General features: G+C 39.6%; 1 protein-coding gene across 1 annotated transcript in view; it reads left to right on the forward strand.

The window, feature by feature from the left end:
• Positions 1-332: 332 nt before the first annotated feature.
• OTOA (otoancorin) overlaps positions 333-18,969 on the forward strand; it is a 37,138-nt gene continuing 18,501 nt past the window's right edge. The window contains exons 1-18 of the mRNA XM_014252409.2: positions 333-444; positions 4,590-4,699; positions 5,030-5,058; positions 5,149-5,179; positions 5,273-5,300; positions 6,147-6,234; positions 7,662-7,793; positions 8,413-8,648; positions 8,858-8,961; positions 11,337-11,443; positions 11,879-12,018; positions 14,423-14,546; positions 14,902-15,117; positions 15,627-15,794; positions 16,103-16,243; positions 16,837-16,892; positions 17,261-17,378; positions 17,813-17,886. Coding sequence (XP_014107884.2) covers positions 4,621-4,699; positions 5,030-5,058; positions 5,149-5,179; positions 5,273-5,300; positions 6,147-6,234; positions 7,662-7,793; positions 8,413-8,648; positions 8,858-8,961; positions 11,337-11,443; positions 11,879-12,018; positions 14,423-14,546; positions 14,902-15,117; positions 15,627-15,794; positions 16,103-16,243; positions 16,837-16,892; positions 17,261-17,378; positions 17,813-17,886 — 1,871 coding nt within the window. The 5' untranslated portion in view covers positions 333-444; positions 4,590-4,620. The remainder of the gene's footprint in view (positions 445-4,589; positions 4,700-5,029; positions 5,059-5,148; positions 5,180-5,272; positions 5,301-6,146; positions 6,235-7,661; positions 7,794-8,412; positions 8,649-8,857; positions 8,962-11,336; positions 11,444-11,878; positions 12,019-14,422; positions 14,547-14,901; positions 15,118-15,626; positions 15,795-16,102; positions 16,244-16,836; positions 16,893-17,260; positions 17,379-17,812; positions 17,887-18,969) is intronic.

Below are 18,969 nucleotides of genomic sequence, written 5' to 3' on the forward strand. Positions count from 1 at the left end.
TCCCTGTCAAAGCCTCATAAATCCTCATTGCTTTTGCATTTGCCATTTTCCAGTTAAATGGGTTACAGTAGAACAGTTTATGCATTTTAAACTGATGGCTTTGAAAACAAACTCTCTAAGCAAGTTGTTGCCAAATGTTTTCAGCTTTAAAAAGGTGCAGGTGATTTCTTGCAAATTTGCTGAGTCAAACTGCCTCTGAGGATCAGGCTGTAGGGGCTTGAGAGTTTAGCTAGCTTGACACATTTTCCTTTCTTCAGAAGCACTAAATAAATGCTATTTATTTTAACATGTCTTGTTTTAAAAACTGTTTAAGTGGATAATTTCTGGCAGTTGGGATACAACTTTCCTTTAGGACAACAAGAGACGTCATAAATAGTACCAACCTGGCAGGTGTATGTCATGCAGTGCTTGGGTTGCAAGTGTGAGAGAGCAGAGAAACCTCAGGTAAGTGAAGTAAGAACTGACTTCTGTTGCTTGAAGTCTAAAAAAGTGTTGTGTGCTTTTTTGTGGTTTTTATAATTATTGGTGATTTTATGTCAGGTGGGATGCTTAACATGTCATTTTAGGTTTACCTCAAACTCACTTTGCCTGATAGTTAATGATTTCTCCTGCCAATTTATTAGCTTTTTGTTGTCAGTCATCTTTGTGGAATAGTATTCTGTAATATGGAACAAGGGATTCGACTGCTGAAATTTCAAATTACTTTTCAACAGTAATTTAGACTCTGTTATTCTCATTTCAAGATGTGCTGTTGCATTTTGGCACATAGTGCAATCAGATTTGTCTGTTGGGAAAATGGGCTATGTATGCTCTGGAGTGAATCCATTAATCTATCTTCTGCTGCCTTGGTTTTGTACTCATCTAGAAGTGGGAAAATGTTTTTTAATGTGTCATGAATTTAGGTTAAGGTAGCAAATATGTAGTAAGACAAACTTCTTCAAAGGTACTTAAGTGTTTTAATCCCACATGTTAAAAATCACACAAGAGACTGCATTTCTTGTCTCTCATCTTTTAGTCCTGTCACTGAGGATCTCAGTTTGTAATGGCTTTGAGAGGTTTGGGAACAGAAGGTACAATGTAAATAATAGGAGGGTTTTTTTCCTTTCTTACAATTTTATGCTTTGTTCACTCTATTTAACCAAGTATCTTTACATTTGAGATGAGGAATTAAAACATGATGAATAATGAAGAAAATCTTTCTACAAAGCCTAAATTCAGGAGGGTCAGACACCTCGTTAGTCCTGTTAAATAGACAGAATAACCCCTAGGACTGTACCTACACCTGTATTTCTAAAGCCAGACTTCCTTGGGAGGGAAGGGACTTCTTCCTGCAGGCCCTGAGGAGAGCATTTGTGTGCAGTCAATGCTGCTCACAGCCCACATAAACTCTGGAGTCGAATAGTTCATTAAATTGCCCCAAATACTCTAAGATGCCATCTAAGGGAGCAAGTGTTGCAATTCTAATGTCCAAATTCATTGTAGGCATGGGAATCCTGCCCTGTCCTGCTGTGGGTGACAGTGTCCTTCCAAGCTGCACCTCAGTGCTCTCACTAATGTGCAGCGTTTTGCCCTGGAGAGTGACTAAACTGTTCTGTTCTGTCAGGGTGGACTGGGTGTGTTGCATTTCAGGAAAACGATGCTGTGCAAGCACACGATTTAGCCAGAAACTTTCAAAGCAAAGTTGGAACAGCCTTCATCACTCAAAACCACAGCCCTCTTTTGCCGGGCGGTACCAGGTATTGTCAGTTCATACTCTGAGGAACCCAGGGCCACCTGCCCCTCCTTGGGCTGGGGAGATGGGGGAGCAGGGCCGCCCCAGCCCTGTGTTTCCCCTGCACAGCCCGTTGAACTCTCTTCATCTCGGGACAGAAGTGTCCCCTCCTGTCCGCTCTGGGAGCGCCGAGTCCCCGGCGGAGGAGCCCTTCCCGCCCGCGCTGAGGGCCGGCTGCTGCCGGGCTGGCGCCTGAGGCTGCAGGGCGGTGCTGGGCCTGGCCCAGGGTCCCTGCCCGGAGCCGCCCAGCTCCTGCAGTGCAGGACAGGAGGCGCACACGGCAGAGGCAGGTAAAGCGCTCCGGGGTCCTGGCTCTCCTCCTCTTCTCCTGCTCGCTCTCCCTTTCCAGCCCGCACCATTTGCGGGTTCCCCCACTGCATGTGGTGCTTCTTCTCAGAGCCTGGGTGTGAAGGGGAAGGTGGGCACCGGCAGTGCAAGGGCTTATCAGCGAGAGTTGTGATTGTAAAGTCAGCCTTCTGGTTATCGAGCTTCAGATAAGGCAGCGGCTGCTTGGAGTGAGTGATAAAATGTCTAGGATTTCTGTACGTGGAAGGGTGGCTGTTCTGGGAGTGAGAGGAGAAGGAGGTCTGGGAGCTTCTCATAAGTGGGGCGCCCTGCAAGGGTGACTTGTCAGAGACCTCATCACAACATATGCAAGGAACAGGCTCTAGGGAATTGCTGGATGGGATCTGCAGGAGATCCCCACAGCGTGATTGGGACTGTCTGGAAGTTGCTGTGAACTGCAAACCGATCTGTTTCACTCAAGAAATTAACTACTTCATCCCACAGATTGTCTTGTCTAGCAGGGCTGTTTCACAGCGGACCTTTTTGTGCACCTGCTGATTGTCACTTGAGTTAGGATGAAAAAGCACTTTTCTTAGCATTTAATCTCCTTATATGTTACATTTGCATGCTTTAATTAAAATACACTCCCTGATCAAAGTGAATGAATTGGAAAAAACAAATCGGGACTGACATTGGAAGCATCATTTAACCTATGCCGAGTAATCAAACCTTACTGCAAAATTGTTAGGGCACAGGCAGAAACACACACAAGTAAGTTCATTGTCTAAGAAACCAGATACATCTGAATGAGAGACATTTACTGTGGTGCTCCCAAAAGAGTAGCTGAAAGGGGTTTCAGTGTGTGTAAGAGCAGGACAGAGGTAATAGTTTCTTAAAGTCTAATGTTTAAATTTTTCATCATCTGTTCAGTTGTAGTCACTTCTGTTACAAGACTGGAGTTAAGTATTTGCAATAAACTGAAGGCTGGAGGCTTGTTGAAAGATATTTTCATAAAAGAGTACCTTGGTACTTGAGATTAAACAGTCCAAGAAAGGTGTCATTTATCAAATATTCAGATCTGTAACTCAAGCTGTGACAGAGAACTTTGGGGGGAAGAAAGAGAGAGTGAGCACAGAATTCAGCAACAAAAAGAAATGCAGAAATTCAGTGTTTTGCAAATAAACCTTTGAAATGAGGGAAAGGGAGACAAAACCTAACAAAGTCTCTTTATGGTCAGAGACAATTTGGCCAATGGGACCCTCCGTGGCATTTGGTAAATCAGGGGCTAATCCCAGTATAAGAAGCTGCAATCTGTGGATCAAGGCATCATCTAATATCTCAGATTAATTAGTTGTTTTACCTGTGGGGGTGGTGTCACTCAGGATGAGCAAAGGGCCAAGCTGAGGGTGCAGAGACAGAAAATCCTCTCTGCAGTGTGGATTGAAGCAGCTGATGGCCCTCAGAGCTGTGGAGGGGGCATGGCTGCAGAAACTCCTATGTGAGTGAAACCTGCCCAGTCTTTGCTTCCTTTCCACCCTGTTGCATTACTTCTGTGTGTATCCTTGTCCTCGAAAAACTAGACCAAAAGCAACATGTTCATTTTGTTTTGGACAACTGTGAGACAATTTTTTCTGGTGGCAATCAGTGACAGCCTAGTGAAAAGCTCTGGGTATACCATTACTGCCCTCCCAGACAATTTATCTTTCAATGGTCTTTATGCTGCATAGCATAGGGCAGCAGGGATAGCAAGAGCTACCAAAACATCTCTTTCCACACAATCTGTCCAAGGTGGTGGTGAAACATTGATGGGAGACTTCTTGTGAGTACACAGACCTCGGCTTTGATCCGTCCAGGTGAAGTGACATGGTCTATTTCCCAAATGTGTGACTTTCCTTCAGAAGAGTGTAAGGATGTTTTCTCCCTTTTTTCCAAGTGTGGCAGCAGGGAAGGGGAGCGCTCCTTCCCCCTCCCTGTCTGGAGCACCCTGCAGGGACATGGGACCAGGGCCAGGCTGTCCCACCCCTGAGTTCAGAGATCTGCAAATGGAGGGTCTCAGACCAAGTCTGCAATGATACTGCAGGCAGCTTAACCAGCTAGGAGAAGCTTAGGGTTTGTTTGAAGCTTCTTTATAATTTCCTTTTTCATTCAATTTGTCTTCTTTTTTATCTGATTTTAAAAGGATTTTTTTTTGCCTGTTTTAACAAAACTGCATTGAAGTCATATTGAGGTGCAGTGTAACTTGGTAAATAAATGGTGCTACAAGGAGGAAAATTAAATGACCCACTTGCTTTAGGGAGATATAGCTGGAGATACAGGGAGTGCACACGCACTCTTGGTGGACTTGTGTTAGCATAAATTGTATCTCTATCCTAGAAAAAGATCTAAATTAAGAATTTGGGAACAAGAAGCTTTGGATTGTTCTGATCTCTATCTCTACGCCATAGCGTAGGCTGTCTGTGATTTATAGCTCTGAAAGTTTGTGGTGAATATTGCCTTTTGACTCTGTTCTTCCTATTTGCCTTTTCAATCCAAGTATCTTTTTATTCTAAAAAACACCAGAAGAAATGTCCAGACTTTTGAAGATGTGTTTCTTGTTGATATCAATGAATCATGCTGAGATTACTTACAGTCAGAACTCTGAAGGTAAGACCAGAACTCCTATCTGAGGGGTGTATTTTGTGGCATGGAAAAAGCTATGTGTAATAAATCAGGTGTTGTTTAGTAACTGGGACCATGGTCTCTGCTCTCTTGGCTTCATAGAGCTATGCCAGCAAAGAATTTCACCAAGACTGATTAGCCTTTTTTCCCCCCGCTGTTTTTCTGTAGAGAAATTTAATCAAAACTGCATTAAATGTTTGCAAATAAATTATATATGTATATATAATCACTACATACAATCAATGTATTTTTGTGTAACACAATTGAATGATAAAACATTAAATTAACTTCTAATAACAGGATAATCTTTTACAGATCTGCCTCCATTGTTACACAGAGCTGTGGTTAGTATTTTTATTTGATCTCTCTACTAACATTTTATATTATAATCTAAAAATAATAATTTATTATATATATTTGTAATTTTTCCTTAGGAGGAAGTAATAGCTGGGAAATATCTGAATGGTAACGTACACAGTTCTTCCCACATACACTTCTGAAATGAATTAAAACTCAGTATCTCACCATAACTTTTTATGTTCCATTTTTTATGTGCAGCCCTCCTAGATATACTTTATTTTCAAAGGTAATGTACTACTCTCCCCATCTTGATTTTTCAATATTATCTTGCACGTCAGATATGATCTGTTTCATCTCCACAGAAGCTGGAACATTATGGATAGAATGAAATTTGCGCATAAGATTACTTGGATTTAGGTCTCCTGGGAGGAGTATTTCCTATTAACAGGAGAAAACATGTTTGTCATAAAAAAGGAAAAAAAAATATAGAATGAGGCTGAAATATTTGCTACAGTTTTCAGAAGTTTTGATAATTAACTTTGCTCACATGTGTCCAAATGGCTTCTTAAGGAAATTAGATGCAGTTCCAGCTTTCTGTCCATCTCCTTCTTTCAGTCTTACTCTGTCCCCCATCCTCCAATTCCTGGTGGCTTTTGAATTATTTGCTAATTTTGTCCAAATCTGAAAGAGCAGTATAAGCCTCAAACACCATTCCACTCCTACATATTTTGACGAAATCGGTGGCTGTGTAAGGAGGACACAGTGAAATTAATGGCTCTGCTGAAGGGAAGGCAGCAGTTACTCCCTGTACTTCCTGCAAGCAGATCAGAACAGGTATAATGGAGTGCCAGAAAGCATATGCCTTGGAGGTGGTACTAATGGCAATACCTTGGAAAGTTGAGTTTATTGTGGGTAGCTGTGGAATTAGATGGAAAAAATTAATTAATTCCATTCCCCATTGAACCATGTATTTTCATTGCGTTAAATAGATCAGCTATTACTCTGGCTAGACAAAAAACAGAATACTTTTGTCATTATAGTGTTAGTATCACTGTTTCCCTTTTTCTTTTTTACTCTTTTAATCTGCTATTTAAGTTGTTATAATTATTTTATTGGCATTTTTCTGTTACAGCTCTAATGTCTGGACAACAGATCTGCTTACAAAAGTCATGGCATATTTTCATGCCCAGGAAGTTATGTTTACTATTAGCAGCCTCCAGGTTTGTGACAATTAAGATGCGTGAAAATTTTTATTTGAAAGGAAATTAAAAAAACAACCTGTCTCTGTAGCCAAAGCTAGGTGGTCAATGATAGAGGTAATTAACACATCTACAGTGTAGCAGTGAAACAGGAATGGGTTGTCTTTTCCCCCGAAGATTGCTGGAGTATGCAAGGCAGAAATAACAGTAACAATCTTTTTTGCTTTTCCTCTGATGGAAAGCAAAAATTAGGATTTTTTGTGCTCATTGTTTCTGAGTTGAGTGTATATAAATGCTGTTTCCCCAAAAAATGACGGGTTTCTCTCAGATTTTGACTGGCTGTAGTTCACACTGCTCCTTATGGAATGAGAGGCTCCAGAGCATCCTACAAAATACCTCCACCTTTTAAAGCTCCTCTCTGCTGTTTTTGTAAATTATCAATGTGGAGTTGTTGCAGGAAGGAGTTGTTCCTCCTGCTGCTGAGGATTAGCGATGAGCTGCTTTGAGTGGACATGTATCCAGCTAATCAAACCTGAGCCCCTCCCTCGTCCCTACACTCACTGAAACAGGGAAGTGTCAACTGTGCCATCCCTGAGCCTCAGGCATTCCCAGAAGCTGCACAGTACTTGAACCCTGTTCCGAGCTCCGTGTCGCTGTCACAGCTCATGCTCACCTACATTTTCCTGCCACTGCCCCTTCCCTTTGTCACGTTTATTGGTAGCCTGAGGCTCTCAGCAGGCTGAACCCCGAGGCATAAAGGAACTGTGTTAATACTTGGTGGTGGCAATGCAAGTTAAGCAAAGGCAGCAAAGAACAATTGCAACTCAAATTCCGAACCAATTCTGAAATAATTCTGTCAGGAAATAGAAGGGATTTTACTCCAGTCTGCTGCTAATGAGCCTTACATTTATTTCTGTTCCAATGTTTATGATTGCCCTTCCATTTTTCAAAACAGACTTGAGATTGTTAATTGGTAATGCAGCTTGATGTGAGAGGGAAAATTATTGGTGTATGACCTGTTAGAGACTTCTCCTCCCATCTAATTGCCCATTTCCTTCCTTTTTAGAAACAATATGCACATGGTAACTGTTTTTATTTTTTAGGATTTTTTAGCTCTTAAAAGTATCATTTTCACATCTCTGCTGTGTGAAGCAGAAAAGCTTTATTACTCTTGTTTTATGAAGTGAGAAACTGAGGCATCTTTGTTAAAAAGCTCTCTTGGGAGGACTTCTTCATGAAACCAAGAATAGGATTTGAAAATTACTGTCTTTCAGAATGCATTTAGATTATTTTTGTTTTCAGTTTGTGTGGAGAATAGTTATTTTGATCATTGGCAGCACAGACAATACAGAGCTAAGCACTTAGTTCTCCTTGAGCACAGATTTTCAGGGAGTAAAAATACAATAGTATGAGTTTTATGTATATTAACATATTTTTCTATATTTCAGGTGTCCATAAAAAGTTACCTGGAGAACCTTTTATATCAGCCCAGGCAGCTACTGTCCGAAATGCAACACCTTGATCAGCAGCAGTTCCAGACTGCAATGAAGTACCTCTTCAACAGCAAAAAGGAGCATCTTGTGAGTTTCCACTTGTGAAAAAGAAGAGCTGCTGTCAGTGGTTTATATAAATGGAAAGGGACAGACTAGGGGACTCACAGTGCAGGCCCTGCAGTTACTTACCTGGCTTGAACTGGATTCAGGACTCCCTCTTCTCTTAAGTTAGACTTAGTTCGTTCAACTCTTACTGTCTAAAGAGCAGTAAGGGTTGTTTCTGTAAGTCCAAGTTAGTAATTTGGATTTTCACTGTAATCAGTAGAGAGAAACTCATCTCCAGAGAAGAGTTTACCCTCCTACAGTAACACCCAAGGTAGGTAGGGCCAGTTACTCTCAGGGAGTATCTTCTTTTCAGTGGCTGGAAAGAGAGCCAAGATGTCTAAAGAAGGTGAAATTAGTAATTTTGTTAATCAGCCATTTGAAATATCTTTCTGGGTTTCATTCTGGTTTTGTAAAAATTCAAGCTGGTCTCTACCCAATGCCAGAAAGGAATTACCTGAAGTAATACAAACAACTAGTAGTTTGCAGCTCTTTTTCATGAGAACAACATCATATTCTTTGTAGAGTGCTCTCTGCCAGACCTCAAGATGACCAATGTATTGAATTAATCAAAGATGTTAATTTAACACTTTGTTGCTTGCAGGAAATTGGAAATATTATTCTTGATTGGGGCAAGACTAGAGAGAGAATTTTTCAAAGCCCGGGAGTAAATAGGACCTTGTTTCTTGTCACACTGGATAAATGCTTCCTGGCTCTGAGTGCCCTGGACTGTGTGGATATCCTGAGTCAGATTCTGCGTGTGTCAGCAGTGAGCTATCTCCAACCTGATGTCATAGGGAATCTCCCAAACCTTCTGCTGGAGGATGCTTTCAGAAACTTGTAAGCCATTTATTTTTCAGACACAATTAATACTACATTGGATTTGCTGACTATTTAAAAAGAGGTTGCTATATGGTCTCAGTCTGTTTTCCAGATACAGCTTTCTGCTTATGTTTAAAGAATGCTGTTTCTAAAATAATTTGTCTATGTGTCATTAAAAAATGAATAGTTAACTCATTAGTGAACTAACATGCCTATGTATCACTTAGATCATCATTATTCAAGGACCTCTATGACAGAACTTCAGCAAGCACTCAGAGAGCTCTCTATGGCTGGATGAAGCAGATTCTACAGAAATCTTACAACATGAGTGGTATGTTACAAAGTGTTTTCCTCTTGCTTATCATAAGAGAAAAGCACTCAGCAAAAGGCCTGTCCATTGAATTGAATTGTTTCCCCAGTTAATACAGGTCTGTGTAAGAGTAGCTGTCTGGAATGCTTTTTTCTGCAGAACACAGTAAATATAATGTGTTTGTTACTGATGACAAATAGTTCTCCAAAGATGCTTGGACTTAGAGACTAGTACCATGCTATTGTTAAGACTGGAAAAGATCTCCAGGATCATCAAGTCCAATGACTCTTCCTCTGCTCTGCACAGAGGAAAGTGTATATACACAGTGTCTTTTTCTACTACTCCAGTCTTTTCTCTCTGTACTAAGTCTGAAATAGGATACAGTGGCCAGGTGCTCTGCCAAGGCATGTTGTTCTTTTCTGAACTCCTTTTCAGAGGAGAAAAACAGCTCTGGCTCAGGATACATTATCCTCTGCACTGTTTAAAAACACAAAAGAAATGCAGGATTTTGCAAAAGCACATGGCACCAACTTGATCAGCAAAGGGACAAGATAAAACCAGTTAAGTAATCCTGATTGGATGCATTTTCCCACATCTGTTTGCCTGGTTAATGTGCCTGAAACAGCTGTTCCATAGCTGGGACAGGCAGGATGGGCTCCACAAGGGGGCTGTGCAGGGCACTGAACCATCTGAGCCAGTGCCTGGATTTCACTGAACATCCCAGCACAGCTGTCCTGGGAGCATTTTAGGCTTACAGATGTGTGTGTTCTTCCTATTTCCCTAGAAATCAAAGGTTAAATCCCCACTTGCTTCAGTGGAGCTAAATTTGCCTCCTGGGTCTCCTGCCATTTGAAAATATCAGAGTAAACCAGTAAGTTGTAGAGAGAAGGTTCATGCTGCTGCTGTGAGGTGATGTTAGTGCCAGTGCATTACTGGGGAAGCAAAGATAGAGAATTTGCCTGGTGTTACTCAGCAGTCCTGGGAAAATCCCTCAGCATCATATTGGGTTGTGTCTGAAGCATTAGTAAACCCTCAATTCATGGAAGATCACCCAGTTTGGGAGGGACTGGGAGTTGCTTTGCACCTTTTTCCTCCCTGGCTGCTGCTTCACATGCCAAAAGCAGCACAGATGTGAATCCACCCCCAGGGCAACAAGTGTGGTCTGATTCCCAATTGCTTGTGGCAGTGTGAACCATTAGCCCTGGGCAGGAAAGCTCCCTCATGTTTATCTGCACTCCTCAGACCACAGCAGAGTGCAGGAACAGTCCTGCAGGAGGGTGGTTTATTCACTTTATATGTGGATAGCACTGGGACCACCTGGGATAGGGATCAGTTTTCGGGGATCACAGCTGCCATGGCTGGTAACTGCGAATCTGTTCTATTAAAAACCACAGTCAACATCCTTCAACGGTGCTGGTTTGTCTTTAGCGCTCTTGTCCTGTCTTTCAATTCTCATAATATTCTGGGTAATGGGAGATAATATCACTTCAAAAAACACAGGCCTGACAGGTCTGCTGGGATCATCATCTTGTCTCAGTTAAGAAGCTTAGATCTATGTTTTCAAAAAAATCACTTAATGGAGTCCTTCAGCTTCTGATAGATGCAAGCTGTTTTTTTCCATCTCTGGAAAACTCGTCATAGTGCACTGATGATTTTATTTCAACAGAGTTGTATCGGCACTGCACACAGGAATGTGTTCAGAGGTGTCACACACTGAGCCATCCAAATGACAATACCCTGGAGAAAACAGTCTTTGTGGCTCAGGGTACACATGGAGTCCATAAATATGTTTTTTCTCGGGCATATTTGGATCTTTATTTCATTTTCAATCCTTGGGAGAATGTTACTAAATGAATGCCATTTTTTAACTGTTATGCAGTATTTTGTGGTTTTGTCAGCCTATTTCCATGTAGGTATTTGAGCAGTTTTTCATTTTCTCCATTATTGCTATTGCATATTGCTGAAATAAGTGGCATCATCAGTACTAATATATAAGATATATAAAGTATCATGCCTCCCTGATGTTCTTAAATAATACATCTGATTAGGAAAAGTGAATTTTAAAACCAATGCTCCATATGTAATATTTTTGGGTAAATTTTTCTTGTCCCACATTTTATCTAGTCTCTGTTTTGACAACATAAAACATTAATTGTTTTTATATGAGAAAATTTGACACACTTGAAACACTATTTCATTTTTATTAAAAAATTTATGGACTCATAAAAGTGTGGTGCTAAAATGTAGCAAATGAATGGAATCTGACTCTCTCTGCTAAGGATTTTTCTGATTTGCAGATTTTTTATTATTTACTAATAACAATATACTAGGTAAAATATATTTGAAAAGGAATTACTTTCTTAACATTGTAGTGAGTATTTATTTCCCCAAAACAGAATTCAATGAATCAACTTCTTGGGTCACTGCTGAAAGCTTATGGATTTTGGGAAGATACATGATCCATCTCCCATTAGAAGAAATATTGAAAATTAGTCTCAATGAAGTAAGTAACAAAGTGTGGTTGGATATGTTATTGCCAAGTAATGTCAGCTACAAACAATATGAACACAAATGTACACCTAAACATGAAAAATAACTTTATATATTTTATTAATTAAAGAGAAAATATAGTGGGAAAATATAAATGTATTCTTTATAAAGTTCTATATTTTTATTTTTAAAGTGCCTGTTGTTAATATGTAATTATTTATCAGTATTAGACTTCTGTGACTCCTACTGAGGGGAACCAATGATAAAAGACCCTCAAATTATATGATATTTTGGCAGAGAATCACTCACTTGGAAATACTGATTTATCCAAATCTTCTTCCTTTCTCTATAACATGAAAAGGCTCAATTAATTTTGAGTGTCAGACACACACTTTGTAGGATTCATTGTCTCACAGTGCTGATGCATGGTTTTGTTTGTGCTGGTCAGATCAGACTGTTCATTAGCTACGACAATGCAACAAAGCAGTTGGACACAGTGTATGATATCACACCAGAGCTTGCACAGGCCCTCCTGGAAAGGATAAACTCATCAGGATTTGATATGAGGAACACTTCAACTATCTACAGGCAAGGCGGCTTTGCTTTTTCTGTTATGGCTGTGTATGGATGGAACAACTAAGGAGGAAATGTGGCACAGTTTTTTTTGTTCCAGCAGAAAAATCTAGGCTGAAATCCAGCCTTGTTTAGCAACAGTGAAGAATTGCTACTTTATGAATTTTTGGAGGTGTGCCTAATTAGCTAATGCTTTGTCTCCTGCTCCACAGTGAGGAGATGCCTGTAGCATTCATAGGAAGTTTGCAGAAGTATCTGGGGGACCCAGGCAGAGCTCCATCGCATTGTAGAGCAATAGAATAATCTGGGACAGCAGGACATGAGTGGTCTTGGCTGCTTGAATCACAGAACATGAAGGTGTTTCGTGGAAATCATGTTACAGTTAGGATTGAAGGAAGAAATCTCAACTCCTGCCAGCCAGGACTGCAAGTGGATTTTAATAGACACGAGTGTCACCACTGAAGCCACAAAGTGGTGTAAAGCCTGCCCTACTGTCCTCTTTGTTCTGCAGGGTAGAGATGAGCCATGCTTAAATGTTTGAATATTAAATGTGTAAGCAGGAAACTGAATTTTCAGGTCTGTCAAATCTGCACTGAACTAACTTTAACAGTAATAAAAAATCAAAATAAACTGCAGCAAGCGTGAGAAAGCTCTGCACTCCACATTTACATTTACATTGTCATATCAATGGATGTATTTAGTCCCTAGACAATACTGTCTGAAATGATTTGTAGTCTCCTCGGGGGATACCTTGGAGTTTTAAACTAATGGAGAATATGCTTTATGGCTTCAGAGCTCCTGTCTTTACTGCAGTGTAGCTTGCTGACTTCCATGAAGCATTGCTCATTGTCGGAGGAGTAAGCGAGAGAAGAGTTATGCCCACGCTCTAAATTTCAATGTCAGAAATCTTAAAAATGATTTTGTCACTCACAAGAGCTGCTGTATTCTCACAGATGAGAGAAATGTCATGCTCCATAATCCTTAATATATTCCATTTTTACAACACACTTAGTTTATGTTACTCATTTTAACTATACTGTTGATTTAAATGTGCTTTTACTTTTAAGAAGTAGTTACTCATTTCTGCTAATCCCAAAGGAGATGAAGAGCTTTTGGTGGCTATGCAATAATGCATCAGCATATAATTATTTGTTATAAAAATGCTCTTATAGATGTTTCTTTGATTTGTATGTTGGTTTGATGAATTCACTTGAATTGATGTGTTGCTGAAGCAGTGTTTTGTTGTATCAATGGCAGGTTGTTGTTGAGGGACTGGAGGAACTAAAAGCCTTTATGTGCTGCAGAATTTGACTGAGTTTCTGGTTGTGCTGCAGCATTGTCCACTGTTGATTTGATTCACATCTGGACATTACTTCTCAGACTCTGCCTGTACCTGTCTCACTGAATTGTGGAAAAACAGGGACTGTAGCAGGAAATCCAGTCTTTGGCCATATCTTTGAGGTTCTTATTCTGAGTAAATTATAAAAGCAAAAGCTGAGAGTTTACAGGGACACGGAATTGACTCAAACAAAGTAGCTTCCTACAAACCAGTTCATCCCCATCACTATAAAGTTCAAAGTCCAGACATAGTGATGCACAATTCAGAGCTCTTTCTTTGCAAGGCTGCAGGTCAAGGCAGTAAATAAGCACAAGGTGTAAGCCAGAAGGACACCTACAGCAGGCTGTGGTGGTGTGACTCCTCCTCTCCAAAAACTATGGCTGTGGTTGCACTTTACAGAGGTTAATGGAAATGTTGACTTAAATATTACAGCATGGGAAATATGAAGGAAAATTATCTCAGTCCAAAACCCTGCCTTGCAGACTGCAAGTTGTGCTGGCACAACTGAGCCTCAGTGTGGTTTCTCCTAACCAGTGTTGAACTGGACAGGTCTCCATCCATTGGCCAGTCCTGTGTTTGATGTGAAATACAGCAGGCTTTGTTTAATCCTAAAATGATAAAGAGGCCATGTTGTGCCCCAGCTGCTGCTCTGAAACACAAATGAGTTGTATTGCATGTAAAATCCAAGCAGGACTTAGAGTTCAAAACATCCAATCAAACCAGATAAGAACCCAGCAAGACACTTCTAGAGACTTAGTAATAGCCCTCCATCATTTTCAAGATTATCCTGTCAAGGGGAGTGGAGTCATTAACTAGGACAATCCAGCCATGGACAAATGGAACCAGAACAGGTAAATTCTCAAGCACAATCCAGACAAAATTCAGCTGAATCCAAAGGCCAGTGCATGTTCACATGCCCCTGTTACAGGCTGAGTTTTAAAGACTGCAGTTTGAGGCACTCATGACAAACTGAAATGGCTAAAGCTGTGATCATAAGGAGAGAGTATCAAGCTGTGTTTCCGTTTCCTAGCAGTGACACCTTTTATGTCAGAAGGGAGCTAATGTATTTCTGCTCTGTAGGCTGGGTTTGTTGGTTTGCTTTTATGATGACCTGGAACAGATGGATGCAGCTGTGGCCCGGGCTCTACTTCATCAAATGATTAAATGCAATCAGCTGAGAGGTTTCCAGGCTGAGGTTCATGAGGTGTGTACAACACTTGTTCTTCTTGCCTAACATAATCCTGTAAACAGAGGAGGAAGGGTGTTCTCCTTAAATAAGAAATGAGTGAAAAATTATTTGGACTTAAGAAATAAGGGAAAATAGTTCTTGAGAATGCAAAGAATAGAAACCCATTTTGAGTGCTCATTCTTTTCTCATTCTGTTTCATATTCCTGTTCCATATTCCTTTCACAACTGTGGTTCTATTTTTGAAATTTTATGAAGTGTGTGAATATTTGCCAATGCCTATTCCAGAGATTCCAGTTAATGTTTTGGGTGGTAATGGAAATTGGTTCTTGGCAGATTTTTACTTCTGATCTGCTCTTTTTGTTTGATTTAGCTCAAATCTCAACTCCTGAACATTGCCATGCAAAACCAGACATTGAATGATACCCTTGGATCTCTGTCAGATGCTGTGGTTGGACTAACTTCAAGTCAGCTGGAATCTCTGTCACCTGAAGCAGTGCATAATGCTGTTGCAACATTAAACCAAGTCTCTGGGTGGGCAAAAAGCCAAGTTATGATTTTATCCAGTAAATATCTCTCTTATGAAAAGGTACCTCTGATAACAGCTTTCCTACTTTCTGTTTTTAAAAGTGAAATGGCTTCTTCTCAATAATAACTGTAGATTTAAAAAGTTTACTGCAAGCATTCTGTTTAGTTAGTGGCCTGAAAAATGTGTTTAAATGAAATAAAAGCATCCAAGATTGTACTCCCAAAGAAATTTTCTAGTAACAGAATAGATATTTGGATTTGGCATTTGTATGTATTATTTTGTCTGTTTCACTGCTCTAAGCAGAATTTGCATGATCAGAGATACCAGGATGTATACTCAAATATATTGTAATGCAAGGAATCAGGTCCTGGTTGAAGTTTCAGAAAAAGGAACTTCTGAGAAACTTCAGGCATTTGTTCTGTGGGCAGACATGGAAAATGCATTCCCAGGCAGTAAATGTATTAAGTATTTAACAAGAATAGTTTTGCTTTATTTACTGATTTTTGCTTTTAGATGTATCTGCTTTTCTCAAGAAAACTTCCTGTTTGCTTGTGCTGCTCTCCCTGCAGGTTTTATCGTTTTATAACATTAGCCAAATGGGCGCCTTGGTGACAGGAATTGGCACCCAGTCACTCCACAGCATGAGCCCCAGGGAGCTGGCTCAGATTATTCGAGGCACAACGTCCCAGTACTTGTCTGACTTATCTCCTGCACAGCAGCAGGGCATCCTCAGGAAGGTGATTACAAACTCCAGTGTGTGGCAGGTTCTGTCTGTACAAGAGCACAGTAACCAGAGCTGTAGAGCATGAATTAAACCAAGATGTGTCCTTTAGCTCAATGGTTAATGATTCCACTGCTTTTTTTTCTGATCACCAAGTGTATTTTGAAGGCTCTCCTCTTGCTTATTTCCGTTGTGTCCTTAATACTGTTGTGTTTTTCCTTTATCCTCTTAAGAGAAATATTACAGAGTAGACAGAAGGGCAAATTCCTGTAAATCTAAGCATCACTTCAGAAATGCCATGTATTTCTGTGTTTCTCTTTTTAGGTAGCTGCATCTGGAGATTTTTCTTCATCAGTCAAAGATATACAAGGATCTTTCTTTAAAGAAGTCTCTCTTTCTGGTTTATGGAAGCAAACTGGATTTAATTCTTCAATGCTGGAAGAAAAAGAACTAAGAAGCAGCCAGGTAAAAATTGTTATGCAGTTTCCATTCCCCTGCAATTTAGTGGGATGGGAGAATTGGAAAAGTGGTGTAATATATTTGTGTTCAAGGAACACAAGGTAAAAGGAAGGAACTGCCCCAATTATATCAACATAAACACCAAAGGGCATTTAGAACCCAGGCAGTACTATGAGACAATGCTATGGAAAAGGAAGCATTAATATGCTGAATTTAAACCCACAGGTTTCAGCCATGTAAATTTTCTCTTTCCAGTACTGGATATTAGACATTTCCATGTAAAGTCTTTGACTTGGTCCAGAGAGATGAAAGGTTGGATCAGATGATCTCCAGAGCTCCCTTCAGACCTAAGTTTTACAGTGCATGTGAGCCTTGTACAGGTTTAACATCATCCCATAATGCCAGCCAGTGATGGCTTGTCTTGTGAAGAAAAAATTCAGCCAAACTGGATGCCAAATCTTTTGGTTGCTTAAGCTAGACCATAAAAGTACCTTTAGAGTACATGAAAGAGCTAAGAGTACAAAAACCATGCAGTAGTTACTGTCTCTTAAAACTGGATTCACTAAAGTTACCTTTAATTATGGTGGGTTTATTTTCAGGCTTTGTATCTGTATGAATTAGTGTCCAAGGAAAACTATCCTGTTGACCTTCTAAGGTATGCACTATATCTCTTTTGAAATGGGGTTTATGACTAGTTTTTTGATGAGAGCAACTTTGAGGTAAACAATATGTGGTTATTATGTATTACCTTACGTTTATTCATTCTTGGATACCACAGGATAATTCACCTTCCTTATTAAAAAGGGTATTCAAAACCAAAATCAGGATCAAAGCATTGCAGAGGTTTGGGTGTTTTAAGGCTTAGTTGATATTTTTCAATTTGTTAGCGTTTTTACTTTCAAGAGCCTTTTAATTACAAGAAATGGGAGAGGTGAAGAAACTGTGTCTTAGGATGGGATCGTGGGGAGTAAGGACTAGATCCTGCTTAAATATTCAAAAGATTAAATTTGCCTTTCCTATCAGCACAGGACAGCTTGTGAAAGGACTAACTTGTCAACTCATTGAAATGATGGACACAGACATATTTTTAAACAATTTTAAATTCTTTGAAATGAATCTTCATCTGCTTTCTCCATATCAGGTAAAACAAAACAAAACAAAAAATTTAAAAATATTTTATGTACATAAACCTACTACACAATATCCAAATTAGATAGATTAGAACTTGGTTCCTTCTATTTCTTCTTTGGCTTTTTTGGGGTTTTTTTCAAAATCCTGTATGTCTCAACTTGTCTGTTAGCATATTTTATTTAAATCTTTTATGTGTGAATTCGTCTGTTATCATACTTCATTTTGACAATTTCATTTGTCACTTACAAATGCAAGAAATTCCTACAGCCCTTCTGACTTGTTAATTCATGAGTAATCTGTTTGGAAATACATTGAAGTTTCAGAAGCATACAAATGTTCTCATGTTCCCAAATATAGAATGTTTCATCTCTGACGTCTACAAAAAGAAAGCTAAATAAAAGCCAGATAAAAAGGTTTAAGATCCTAAATTTTTGTTGCTTTTAGGTTAATTGTTTGGCCTGGAAATTTTGGAAAGTCTCCAATGCATCCATTCCTCCCTTCCTCTTACTGGCCCTTCCGTGAGTTACATCTTAGTCCATCTTACCTTCTGAGCACTTTTCAAATAATCTCCACAGTCCTGAAAAAACTGATGATTCAAATAAATGCTAATTTATCGAAGTGATCACTGAATGTAGGCAAAATCTGTCTCAAGTCAAAGTTGGTTATACTTTGTGCCTTTTAGTACAGCACATTTTTGTCACCATTGTGAATTTTCCCCCCTAGTTAGGTTTTTTTGGTTTAGGTTTGCTTATTTGTTTAGGGGTCTTTTTGAGAGTGGATATAGAAGACAAAACAATTGGGTACTGCTGAAGCATATTGCTCTGTATGGTTAGAAACATTCCAGTGTGTTTCAAGACATTTGTGTAAGTTAGCAAAACTTATCAATGACAGCTTTTCTCCTTAGGAAAAAAAACCTTGTGTATTGATGAGAATTCCTGAATTGTAAAACCTGTTAATTCCTTCCTTTCTTTCCTTATCTCTTTCTCACTTTCTGTTTCTTCTGCCCTTTCTCTCTTTCTTTCTGTGTGCCTAAGGGACTGAGAACCCTTCATTTTGTGGAATATTTCTTAACTGAAAAAAGTAAGAAAAGTATTCCATTTGAAAAGGCTTTACTCTATTTAACAACTACAAAACAATAATAGAAAGACTTTAATGCAAGGCTTCCTACAAACTGCAGCACTCAGTTATTTGGCAACAATTTTATGTTGCTTGTTCAGGGCTATCAGAATTTACTGGTGCTGTTGCCTACAGAGCCTGGCAAGCCTGGGCTGTGCAGATGTGGGCTGTGGCTTTGTTTGCAAAGGTTGTCTGCCACTCTGTGTGGAGAGGAGCATAATTTTGTTTAATTTGGCAGGACTAAGACTACTTGTGGTCCTTAGACCACCTACCACATCTTCATTGATCTGAGAATTATTCCTAGTGAAACAGAGAAAGGGAAAAACTTCTGACCTATAGACAGTCTTGTTTCATATGGTGTTAAAGCATCTCAGAGCACTTTCATCCAGTTGAAGCTATTTATAATTGTTAGCCATTTTTTGAAGTTCAGTTCAAGTCCTGATGGACTGGAAGAAGATGAGTGTTGAAGTAAGGCAAGGGTTAAT

This window comes from Pseudopodoces humilis, chromosome 18, assembly GCF_049639895.1.
Source record: "Pseudopodoces humilis isolate 2021_Gansu_Grassland_sample_001 chromosome 18, ASM4963989v1, whole genome shotgun sequence".
Lineage (NCBI taxonomy): Eukaryota > Metazoa > Chordata > Aves > Passeriformes > Paridae > Pseudopodoces > Pseudopodoces humilis.